The following is an 11,558-nucleotide window of genomic DNA, read 5'->3' as shown; positions in this document are numbered from 1 at the left end:
GGGGATGAGGGGGGAAGGGGGTAAGTTGAGAGGGCTGGTTGGGAGGGGGGTGTAAGGGTGTAAGGATTTACAATCCTGCCCTCCTGTGTCCCTGATAATACAAATCTGATCCCCTCTGTGTGTGTGTGTGTGTGTGTGTGTGTGTGTGTGTGTGTGTGTGTGTGTGTGTGTGTGTGTGTGTGTGTTCTGACGGAACAGCTGTTGACTCCGTCCAGACAGTGACACTGAGCCCTCAGACGCGGAGGCCAAGCATTTAGCTGCTCCTTGGCATGATGAACGGATACATACACACACACACACACACACACACACACACACACACACACACACACACACACACCGAGGATGATGACATCAGGATGCCCACCTGTGTTTCACAGAATTCGTGACGTGCCAGTCAAAGAGTTGAGGTCATTGGGGTGGAGAGGGCATAGGCGGGTTCAAGGGTTAGAGGTTAGTTCCTGGCAGAGTTTTATTTTTTGTGAGATTTGCCCGGACGCATTCACTGTGCTGCTCTTGCTTTCCAGGGCCCCACTTTACATTTACAGAAGACCATTGAGGCATTGAAGAGCTTGTGCTTCATATTGATTTACTTTCTAGTGTTTTTCCATTCACTGTAGTGAGCAATAATTGCTCAGGCATTAATTTCATTTTTTCTTGTCTAGCTGATTACCACCGCTTGAGGCAACCGTGAAGTGCTTGCTTATTGTTTTATAAAACAAAATCTTTTTTTTTTTTACTCATTATTTTTATCCCATTTTATTTTTTAAAGCCATAAACTATGTAATCCAAAGGCTGTTTTGAGACTGATCAATACCAGAGTTTTTTTCTGATAAGGATGTTTTCTCATCACAGTTTGCAGAGATTGCTTATTGATTTTCTCATCATTCGAATGGCTCTAAAGTCCCCTGTCTGTCCTGTCAGAAAACAGCCCAGTCTGTCCTAATAAATCATACAAAATCTTGCGTTTATGTAACTTTGTAACAATGTGAAACAAAAATATGAACACAACACAACATGTAAAAAGATCCCAGAAATGTTCCATATGTACAAAAAGCTTATTTCTCTCAAATTTTGTGCACACATTTGTTTATATCCTGTTAGTGACCATTTTTCCTTTGCGAAGATAATCCATCCACCTGACAAGTGTGGCATATCAAGAAGCTGATTAAATAGCACGCTCATTACACAGGTGCACCTTGTGCTGGAGAAAATAAAAGGCCACTCTAAAATGTGCATCTTTGACACACAACACAATGCCACAGATGTCTTATGTTTTGAGGGAGCGTGCAATTGGCATGCTGACTGCTGGAATGTCCACCAGAGCTGTTGCCAGAGAATTGAATGTTAATTTCTCAACCATAAGCCGCCTCCAATGTAATTCTAGAGAATTTGGCAGTACGTCCAACCGGCCTCACAACCGCAGACCCCGTGTACCGACGCAAGCCCAGGACCTCCACATTCCGGTTCTTCACCTGCGGGATCATCTGAGACCAGCCACCCGGAGAGCTGATGAAACTGTGGGTTTGCACAACAGAAACATTTCTGCACAAACTGTCAGAAACCTTCTTAGGGAAGCTCATCTGCATGGACGTCGTCCTCACCAGGGTATTGACCTGACTGTAGTTTGGCGTTGTAACCGACTTCAGTGGGCAAACGCTCACCTCTGATGGCCACTGGCACGCTGGAGAAGTCTGGTCTCAACGGATGAATTCCGGTTTCAACTGAACCGGGCAGATGGTGCCCAGTGGACAGTCGGAGTGCTGATGTCAACGTTGTGAACCCAGTGCCCCATGTTGGCTGTGGAGTTATGGTATGGCATTAGACGGACAACAAACACAATTGCATTTTATCGATTTGAATGCACAGAGACACCGTGACAAGATCCTGAGGCCCATTGTTGTGCAATTCATCCGCCGCCATCACCTCATGTTTCAGCATGATAATGCACGGCCCCATGTTGCAAAGATCTGTGCACACCTCCTGGAAGCTGTAAATGTACCAGTTATTCCATGGCCTGCATACTTACCAGACGTGTCTTCCATTGAGCATGTTTGGGATGCTCTGTGTTCAACAGCATGTTCGATAACTTCACGCAGCCATTGAAAAGGAGTGGGACAACATTACACAGGCCACACTCAACAGCTTCATCAACTCTATATGAGGGAGACGTGTCGCTCTGCATGAGGCAAATGGTGGTCACACCAGATACTGACTGGTTTTCTGGTCCACACCCCTACCTTTTTTAAAAAAGGTATCTGTGAGCAACAGGTGCATGTCTGTATTCCCAGTCATGTGAAATCCATAGATTGGGGCCTAATTAATTAATTTAAGTTGACTTATTTCCTTATATTAACTGTAACTTTAAAATTGTTGCATGTTGCGTTTATATTTTTGCTCAGTGTCGTTACCCTGTACCTGCTGATGTAGCACCAGTGAATGTTAAAAGTGACATTCGGATTAGTGTACGTTTTTCAGCAGATAACTATCATCTTTCCTGAAAAATTGGACAGCCAAGACACCATTTGGTATCAAACTCTATAGCACAGAACATAGAGGGGAAACCCACTTGACTGGTGTCATCTGCTAGTGAGGGCTGGCCCCTCTCCTAGACAGTGTGCTGCTGTCATGTGGAGTGGGCTGCAGGACCACCAGGTAGTGACAGCTGACAACAGGACAATAAGAGCCCATTGAAGCTAAGGGTTTGTGTAATGAAGGTTCCTTTAAAACTGATTGTCTAGAGGATCTGCAGATAAAACAGTGGCTGGAAGGAGGGAAGGAAGGAATCTAGCTGTCCTCAACACAAGGTAGTCTTATAGGATAATTCAAAAGAGACTTAGACAGAGCCGTAGGAAAGTGCTGGCAAATGAGGTCGGAAGCAGCGTCACGCACACACTGAGGCTTTTAGACCTCGGTAACAAGGATTCAACTAAGTTTTAGTTTGATTAAGTCATCAGTCAAATGGACCAAACCGTGTGAGGAACACAGGCTTTGAGCTCGGCTTTGGCTAACCTACATCTCATTCGCTCGTGTCGCCGGGGCTTGGATCACTGAAACTCTTTTTCCCTACTGTGTTTCTGTGGGCTGAGCCTGTTCTGTTCCTAGGTCTTGGTCCCAGTGCAGACTGAAGCAGGGTGAATGATGTATGGACTGCTGTGTGAGTCTCTGCATGACTTCATCAAGGAGTCGTATGGAGATGATGTGTGGAAACTGGTCAGAGAGAGGGCCGATGTCAGGCTACACTCCTTTGTCACCCACCAGGTAGATTTTTGACATTTTGCTCACCAAATAAAACCGTTATGGATTTATGTTTCGAGGGGTCCTGATATGCCAATTGATACAGTATTTAGAAATGTTCAGGAGCACTCTATATGTAGTTCTAGTTTCTAATTTCTAGTTTGAGCTCTATAGATTGCCTTGAGTAGAAATGTCTCTCTGCAGGTCTAAAGTCAAAGTGTCTGTAGTTCTGTCTGTTGCTGTTGATGATCTCCGTCAGCATCTGTGTCTCTCTGAAGGTGTACAGTGAAAGTGACCGAGGTTCTGTCTGTGAATACCTGTGTGTGTTTGCAGGTGTACAGTGAAAGTGACCGAGGTTCTGTCTGTGAATACCTGTGTGTGTTTGCAGGTGTACAGTGAAAGTGTCATCCCGCGTATTGCCAAGGCAGCCAGCGGAGTGACAGGAACCCCCTACAACGAGCTCATGAACTCCTGGGGGGTCTATTTCCTGGGCTTCGTAGGGAAGTACGGTTACGACAGGATCCTCAAGGTGGGACTAGCGCTTACACTGGAACTGTGTTTTTGATTATTGCTTTTCAGCATCATTTATCTGTATTGTATTTACCTGTGTTGTGTCTGTGCTGAGTGGTTGCATTTTATTTTGTTGATAAGGGTTATATATCTCTGTGTTGAGCTCTTGTTTCTGTGTCTGCGTGTCCCAGGTGTTGGGTCGTCACGTGCGTGACTTTGTGAACGGGCTGGATAACCTCCATGAGTACCTGCGCTTCAGCTACCCCAAGGTCCAACCCCCTACCTTCTTCTGTCAGGAGGAATCAGCTACCGGAGTCACCCTCCACTACAGGTCTGAGAGGCGAGGATGAGAGAGAGAGAGAGAGAGAAGTAGAGAGAGAGAGAGAAGTAGAGAGAGAGAGAGAGAGAGAGAGAGAGAGAGAGAGAGAGAGAGAGAGAGATGAATAACTCCACCACCCATACACCAAAGACACTCTCACCCCTCCCCTCCCCTCTGCCCTGTAGGAGTAAGCGTAAGGGTTACCTCCACTACGCCATGGGCCAGCTGAGACAGATGGGGAAACAGTTCTATGACACGGATATCCACGTGGAGGTGCTGTCTGAACAACTGGTGGGAGACTACTCACACGTCACCATGAGGTCAGTCAGACTACACAAACACTCCCCGTGTTCCAAATGGCATTTAGGACTCAGGAACCCTATAAGCAAATCAACCTCCATTTGTATCATGTGCATTCGACTCAGTAACGTCTGCTTAGTAGCACTGAAGCCATGATACAATGGATAATCACGGAGTGTATCTATGTACATCTTTCATGAAGTCTCATTGTTTACATGATTTGGGAATCGCATCCACCGTGTGTGGATGTCATGTATACATTGCATGAGTAAGTGGTGTGTTTTCTGTGTTTTCCGTTTTCTGCAGGCTGAACTTTGACAACTCCGCCTACCGTTACATTATGAAGGAGGACGAGGAGGAGCAGGAGATTCTGCCCATCACCAGCGACTTCTTCTTCGAAGTCTTCCCCTTCAACATCGTTTTCAGACAGGTAAACCACCAGTCGCTCCTCTGCTCCTCCTCCCGTGAAGACCACTCCGACATCATCTGGATATCCGTTAGCATCAGCATTGCCTCTTTGCGAAGGAACACGTGTCGCTGTACCGTGCTAAATCCACACGTAAAACGTAGCCATCCGTGCTTAGACATACCATATTTCATGAATCTCCTCTGTGTGCTCGATGTAGGACATGGTGGTGCACAACGTGGGCTCTGGCCTGGCCACAGTCTTCCCTGACTTGGATGGGAAAAAGATCAATGATGCCTTCCTGCTGGCGCGCCCACTGGTGGAGTTTACCTGGAACATGGTGAGACCTCTTCTGTTCCCAAACACTTCTAGTTTCCTACCCCTTAAAACATCACACACGTTCTCCTCTTCTTCTCAATGTCCTGCACTGACATTGAACATATTATCTGGTTTAAATCCACGCAGATCATCTCCCACCCCAACAACCTGTTTGAGATCATGTCCAAGGAGCCAGTGAAGAGAGAGAGGAACCTTCATAACAGAGTCCAAAGTAAGAGAGGAACACATATAAAGGGGGGGGGGGGGGGGCAACACAGAACTGTGTGTTTTTCTGAGAGTACCTTCTATCCCCTCCATCTCGTAGGGTTTCTGAAGGTTGACAGTTCTGTATGTTCTCTCTCTCCCTCAGATTCGGACTATGAGAATGCTAACCGTACAGCTGACGTAGACGTGGAGCTCATGGCCTTCCAGTCCATCATCGGCGATGACTACAAAGGTCACGATCCTTTAGAACGGTGTTTCTCAATCCTGGTCCCAGGGACCCAAAGGGGTGCACATTTTTGTTTTTGCCCTAGCACCACACACCTGATTCAAATCAAATGCCTGATGATGAGTTGATTAGTTGAATCGACTGTGTTAGTGCTAGGGCAAAAACAAAAATGTGCACCCCTTTGGGTCCCCGGCACTAGTATTGAGAAACACTGCTTTAGAACCCTCACACCAACACTGACCTGACCCCTGTGTGTGTGTGTGTGTGTGTGTGTGTGTGTGTGTGTGTGTGTGTGTGTGTGTGTGTGTGTGTGTATATGTGTGTGTGTGTGTGTGTGTGTGCGCGTGCGTGTGCGTGTGTGTGTGTGTGCGCATGATTGTGTGCGTGCGTGTGTGTGTGGATTTGACTCTGTTCTTCTCCCCTCTTAGATGGCAACAGTGCTAATGCTATGGAGAGCTGGGGTGATGGCAGTCGCTGTCTGAAACTGAAGGGACAGATGAGATACATGCCTGAGTGGGAGTCCATCATCTTTCTGGGAACCCCTGTGTAAGACACACACACACACACACACACACACACACACACACACACACACACACACACACACACACACACACACACACACACACACACACACACACACACACACACACACACACACTCATTGGTGGTTTGTCCAGTTCTGTTGAATAGCATTGTGTGTGTGCTTGTGTGTGTGTTTCTATAGGATGGAGAGTCTGAGTGCCATGTTTAAAACCGGTCTCTATATCAACGACCTGAGTATGCATGACTCCAGTAGAGACCTGGTGCTGGCAGGAACCCAGCAGTCAGAGGAACTCAAGAGAGCTCTCATACAGGTATATATCATATGATACTGTTTGTGCTGTACTTACTGATTTGTACTGAAGCATCCCTAATAATATCCTATTGCCTATATTGTGCACTACCTTTAACCAGAGTGCACTATAAAGGGAATAGGGTGCTATTTGGGATACGACATATGTCTATGGTCAGATTGACTGAGTGCTGCGACACCTCTCTATCGCCGCCCTGTGGTGAGTGCAGGAACAGAAGAAGTCCAGTAAACTGGAGGAGAGTATGAAGATGCTAGACTATGAGATGAAGAAGACGGATGATCTGCTCTACAGGATGATCCCTAAACCAGTGGCCAAGAGACTACGCAAGGGAGAGCCTGCCGTCAACACCTGTGAGGTCAGGATTGACTGTTAGCATGGCCAAGGTTGGGGTGGCATGTGTGTCTCATCTGTCTACCCATCTCCCTGGCCCAACTGTCCAGCCTGTCCCACCTGTCTCCCTGTCATCCTGTCTCCCTGTCTCACCTGTCTCCCTGTCTCCGTCTCACCTGCAGGTGTTTCCAGACGTAACCATCCTGTTCAGTGATGTGGTGGGCTTCACCCGTATCTGCAGCCACATCACGCCCATGCAGGTGGTCTCCATGCTCAACACCATGTACACACTCTTCGACACACTCAGCGAGAAGCACCGTGTCTTCAAGGTGTGTGTGTGTGTGTGTGTGTGTGAGTGTGAGACAACTGATCACTTGGCATGTGTGTGTAATATGTTAACCCTATTCTCTCCTCCTAGGTTGAGACCATAGGGGATGCATACATGGTGGTGGCGGGGGCTCCAGAGAAGACTAAATACCACGCCCACAACATCTGCGACATGGCCCTGGACATGGTGCGCTCCATAGACCACCTCAAAGACCCCTCCAATGGCAACAACATACAGATCAGAGTGGGTGAGTGGAGACGCAATGGGAACCACTCTCATCCCGAGTCTCAGTGGCTGTGTGCTGTGCGTATACACGTTGGTGAAGCAGATGTGTGTTTAGTTGGGTCAGTAACAGAAGATATGCGTTGCAGGGATCCACTCTGGCATGGTGGTGGCCGGGGTGGTGGGCCATAAGATGCCACGCTACGGTCTTCATGGCGACACAGTCCACACCGCATCAGCCATGGAGAGCAACGGCAAGGTAGAGAGAGAGAGAGAGAGAGAGAGTCAAAAGAGAGTCAAAGAAAAGGAGTGGGAGAGGAGAAGATAAATGAAGATGCATTTCTAACATCCAGGTGTTCTATGACTGATCATGATATGACTGATCTGACTCTTCTCTCTCTCTCTCTCACTCTCTCACTCTCTCTGTCCCGTTCAGGAGATGCACATCCAGCTCAGCAGCGCTACCTATGAGCATCTGAAGGGAAGTCACTTCATCTTCGAAAGGAGAGGCACTATCACCATCAAGGTCAGGGGTCACCAATGTCACAATGGCAACCTTACCGACCCCTGTAACTAATAGCGACCAACTGGTCATCATGTCCGCAGCGTGAGGTCATTTGAAATTTGAAGCCAACACGGACTCTCAGTCTTCCCATTCAAGAATCAAAGTCATTATGACGCATAAAATTAGAGTGATAATATTTCTATGTCATGGCCCTCCCACGTACAACACAGCTGGAGGGCTAAGACCATAATTACTGGAATGAATGCTATTATTTCCCAATGTCATCAAAACATTCTAATTTTCGCCCAAGGAAACAGTTGTTCTGTAATCAGATGTTTGTGTAACATCCTTCTTCCTGCTGTTGCTCCAAGCTGTTTTTAAAGCATTGTGGGAGAATCTGAGAACGAGAGACCAACTGTCGTATAATTTGCGTGTCAACTATTTTAACCAATCAACCTCACCCTATACTGGTATTCGCAAACCATAGCTTGGTGGTGGGGGTCTAAATGTCATCACTGGGTCTGTCTTTGAGCCAAAGGAAATGCTAGAGTAAATGACTGCTAAGGGTTTGTGAGCCAGCCAGCTGATTTTCAGGAGGCAGCAGTGACTCCCTTTCTCATCAAAGGCTCTCTGCTCCCTGCAACTTTAATGATCAACCTCACAGCTGTCCATTAAAACCAACTCTTCTTATCACTTACTCACACAGCGAGCGCGTGTGTGTGTGTGTGTGTTTGTGTGTGTGTGTGTGTGTGTGTGTGTGTGTGTGTGTGTGTGTGTGTGTGTGTGTGTGTGTGTGTGTGTGTCTGTATGCTTGCTTATGCATCCTGTGTGTATATGAGCTGTGCCTGTATTTGTGTGATTTGTTGTCCTATTTTGTAATTGAAATCTTAACTGAAACCTCCCTCCCTCCCAGGGTAATGTAGAGATAGAGACATACTGGCTGAAGGGAAAGAGGGATAAGGATGGGAATGCCCAGGCTGCCTGTCCCCAGTTTGAGACCCAGACCATCAGCAAGGCCATCAGTAAGGCCACTATCTCAGCCCCTGAAACCAGCGGAGACCAAGACAGACTGGTAATGTAGCTTACTGTATCTATGGTCTGGTGCTTTCTGTCAATAAGGAAATAGATTGTGAATGGCTGCCCCGAGGGCACATATGAATTCATTTGAGTGTAAATGGGAACATTTATGTTGTGAAGAAACCAAATGAAAAATCACAACTGCTCATAGCAGATAGTCAATATAATAATATTTCCACTCTCAGCCCATATCAAAATCTTATGAAGTTAGCTTTGTGCCTGGACTGCTCATGGCTTAGCTTAACTGTGGCATCAAATGCCTTGCTAAATATTGAGAATCTTTGTTTTCATATCGCCGGTCTATCCCTCGTGTCATGGCTCTATCCCTCTCTCCTGGACCCAGGTGTTCCCGTCGGTGGCGAGGGAGGATGAGGATGATGTGAAGTCCATACGTTCCCACCGTATCAAGATGGATATCTCTGGGCATCACTCCCTGGTGGAGTCTCTGGAGGAATGCCGTGCTGAGGAGATGTCTGTCAGCAAGGTGAGAAGGGTGAGGCTCACACTGCTGGATTGTTACCTATGGATTTCACTTAGACGGAAGGAGAGAGTTCAGATTTTACTCTGACACATTTTCTCTCGCTCTCCGCTTTTTTCATTCTGCCCTCTCCCCTCTCACTCCCCTCTTTCATTCTGCCCTCTCCCCTCTCACTCCCCTCTTTTATTCTGCCCTCTCCCCTCTCACTCCCCTCTTTCATTCTGTCCTCTCCCCTCTCACTCCCCTCTTTCTTTCTGCCCTCTCCCCTCTCACTCCCCTCTTTCATTCTGTCCTCCTTTCTCTTGCCCCTCTTTTTCTACCTCTCTCTTTTCTCCCTCTCCCAGTCTCACTATAAGGATGCCCTCCACCATAACAACGGTCTACAGGACAGTCACATTGAGCTAGACTCTCCAGAGTTTGACGTGCATAATTCCATCATGGCATCTCCAGACGGCTCCGTTGACTCCCACTGCTCAGAGAAGAGCGCCATGTGCTCCGTGTCGTGAACCCTTAGTCACCATGGCGATATAGGCCACTTAGGGCGAAGGCTCAAGCTGTGGCTGTGTATAAATAATGATAGTTATACTGTAATAACTTTCTTGAACAAAAATTATGTTTTTATATAGTTGTTTCATTTGTTACAAAACGCTGAAGGCTCGGGTAACATTTAACCATGGACATTGTTTTGTTGCAGAGCTCTGTTGTGCCTCATTTGTCCAATGTGTCCATGTTATGGCAATCTACAATATGTACAATTTAAAGTAGTCTACGCTAATTTGTGATGACGCCAGACATTTTTTATCTGTATAAAGATTAGTCATATATATTTAATAATATCCTGTTGACCTGACATAAAAGAGAATGCATATGATTCCGACATAGTGAATAGAGCACATATAGTTACTTTGTAACACACTCTAAATGCATTCTGGCCTTTCACTGCTAGCCCCCGCTGCACTGTGTGAGTTCACTACGCTGTGTTAGCCTTTCTCACGCATAGCCTACTGCACAAGAGAATAGAACAACATGTCAACACTGTGGAAATAAAACAAGGGTGACAGCATAGCTTGAGCAAGTCTAATGGAGCTTATTTTCATTGACTCTCACACATATACTGCATTGGCATTTGGGTTACAATAGAGACCACTTAGAGGCAAGTCACTAAAGGTCAAACATACACTGTGTGTGTGTGTGTGTGTGTGTGTGTGTGTGTGTGTGTGTGCGTGTGCGTGTGCGTGTGCTTGCTTCAGTGGAAACTGTTTCATGATGCATGGAAAGGGAACGCACAGAACAGACAAGTCATTATACATAAGCAGTAGATTTGTTCTGCACTATATTATTCATGAAATGGTGATATACAGAACACACAACCCATGACAGACAGATTTCCAGGAAAGGGCAATACATTGTGTATGCTATATACAGTATATTCATTTATTCACGTTAGTGGGTACTGTGCGCATGCACTCAAAAGTTATGTACAGAAGTGTAACATCCTACTGCTCCTCCTTGAAACACCCAAACAGGTCTATGCCTCCCATACTTCCTCAACACTGTTACATGCTGGGTAGCATAACACAGGAAATTAATATAGAAGCATGAAAACATCATACAAAGTCTGAAAATAATAGAACGCATCATAGTTCAGAGAGGACTTGTTGCCTTCCTCTCCTGTCTGCATGCCTCTCTAGTTCTCTCATGTCCTTCAGACCACGTTCCCAACAGACTGGCAGTCGGATGGAGCTGCGGCGGAAGGTGGCATCATTGCGATCCAGACTGAAGCCGCGTGCGGGCCGGGAGTCCTTCGGGGACGGCTCCAGGCCGCAGCGGAAGCAGAAAGTGTAGAAGAAGGCTACCAGGAGCAGAAAGCGGACCACGCAGAAGATTATCAAATCAAATCAAATGTATTTATATGTTGCTCAAAATGTAAGTATCTTTAATAAGGATAACCAAAGATTGAGAAATTGTTGTGCTTTAACTCATTGGAAGTCTGGTTTTAAGCTTCTTGCACTTCCTATTTTGCCACGTGGCTCTGTTTTTGGAGGATTGTGGGTAATTCACATTTTTAGACTTTTACACAACAGACTTTTATTGTATATTAGTATTAAGCAGCTTCCCACTGGGCACACACTGGTTGAATCAACTATTTTTCTATGTCATTTGTCAGTGTATTGTGGCATGGAATCTACATGGAAAAATAATATATTTTTGAGCTGGTGA

General features: G+C 46.3%; 1 protein-coding gene across 2 annotated transcripts; it reads left to right on the top strand.

The window, feature by feature from the left end:
* Positions 1–2,750: 2,750 nt before the first annotated feature.
* On the top strand, positions 2,751–10,403 carry LOC110488616 (soluble guanylate cyclase 88E). 2 transcript variants are annotated; one of them, XM_036942745.2, is made up of 18 exons: positions 2,751–3,261; positions 3,626–3,766; positions 3,939–4,078; positions 4,252–4,386; positions 4,673–4,796; positions 4,993–5,112; positions 5,238–5,322; positions 5,461–5,547; positions 5,970–6,087; positions 6,269–6,398; positions 6,607–6,753; positions 6,911–7,057; positions 7,147–7,303; positions 7,428–7,537; positions 7,715–7,804; positions 8,697–8,855; positions 9,204–9,344; positions 9,683–10,403. In XM_036942745.2, exons 1-18 carry the CDS (start codon positions 3,139–3,141, stop codon positions 9,842–9,844), a joined length of 2,316 nt encoding a protein of 771 aa, XP_036798640.1. In that variant the 5' UTR covers positions 2,751–3,138; the 3' UTR covers positions 9,845–10,403. The 2 variants fall into 2 exon arrangements, with proteins under 2 accessions (XP_036798640.1, XP_036798638.1); XM_036942743.2 differs by having other exon boundaries at positions 9,204–9,353.
* Positions 10,404–11,558: the final 1,155 nt, after the last annotated feature.

This window comes from Oncorhynchus mykiss, chromosome 14 (assembly GCF_057628025.1).
Source record: "Oncorhynchus mykiss isolate SJ-2025 chromosome 14, ASM5762802v1, whole genome shotgun sequence".
Classification (NCBI taxonomy): Eukaryota; Metazoa; Chordata; class Actinopteri; order Salmoniformes; family Salmonidae; genus Oncorhynchus; species Oncorhynchus mykiss.
The sequence above is the reverse complement of the archived record's forward strand: the minus strand, read 5'-3'. Positions and strand labels throughout refer to the sequence as shown.

Coding starts and splice junctions, on each gene's coding strand:
- LOC110488616 (XM_036942743.2), top strand. CDS start 3,139: ATGATGTATGGACTGCTGTGTGAGTCTCTGCATGACTTCATCAAGGAG. Junction 5,113..5,237: donor TGGAGTTTACCTGGAACATG/GTGAGACCTCTT, acceptor AAATCCACGCAG/ATCATCTCCCACCCCAACAA. Junction 6,754..6,910: donor CTGCCGTCAACACCTGTGAG/GTCAGGATTGAC, acceptor TCTCACCTGCAG/GTGTTTCCAGACGTAACCAT.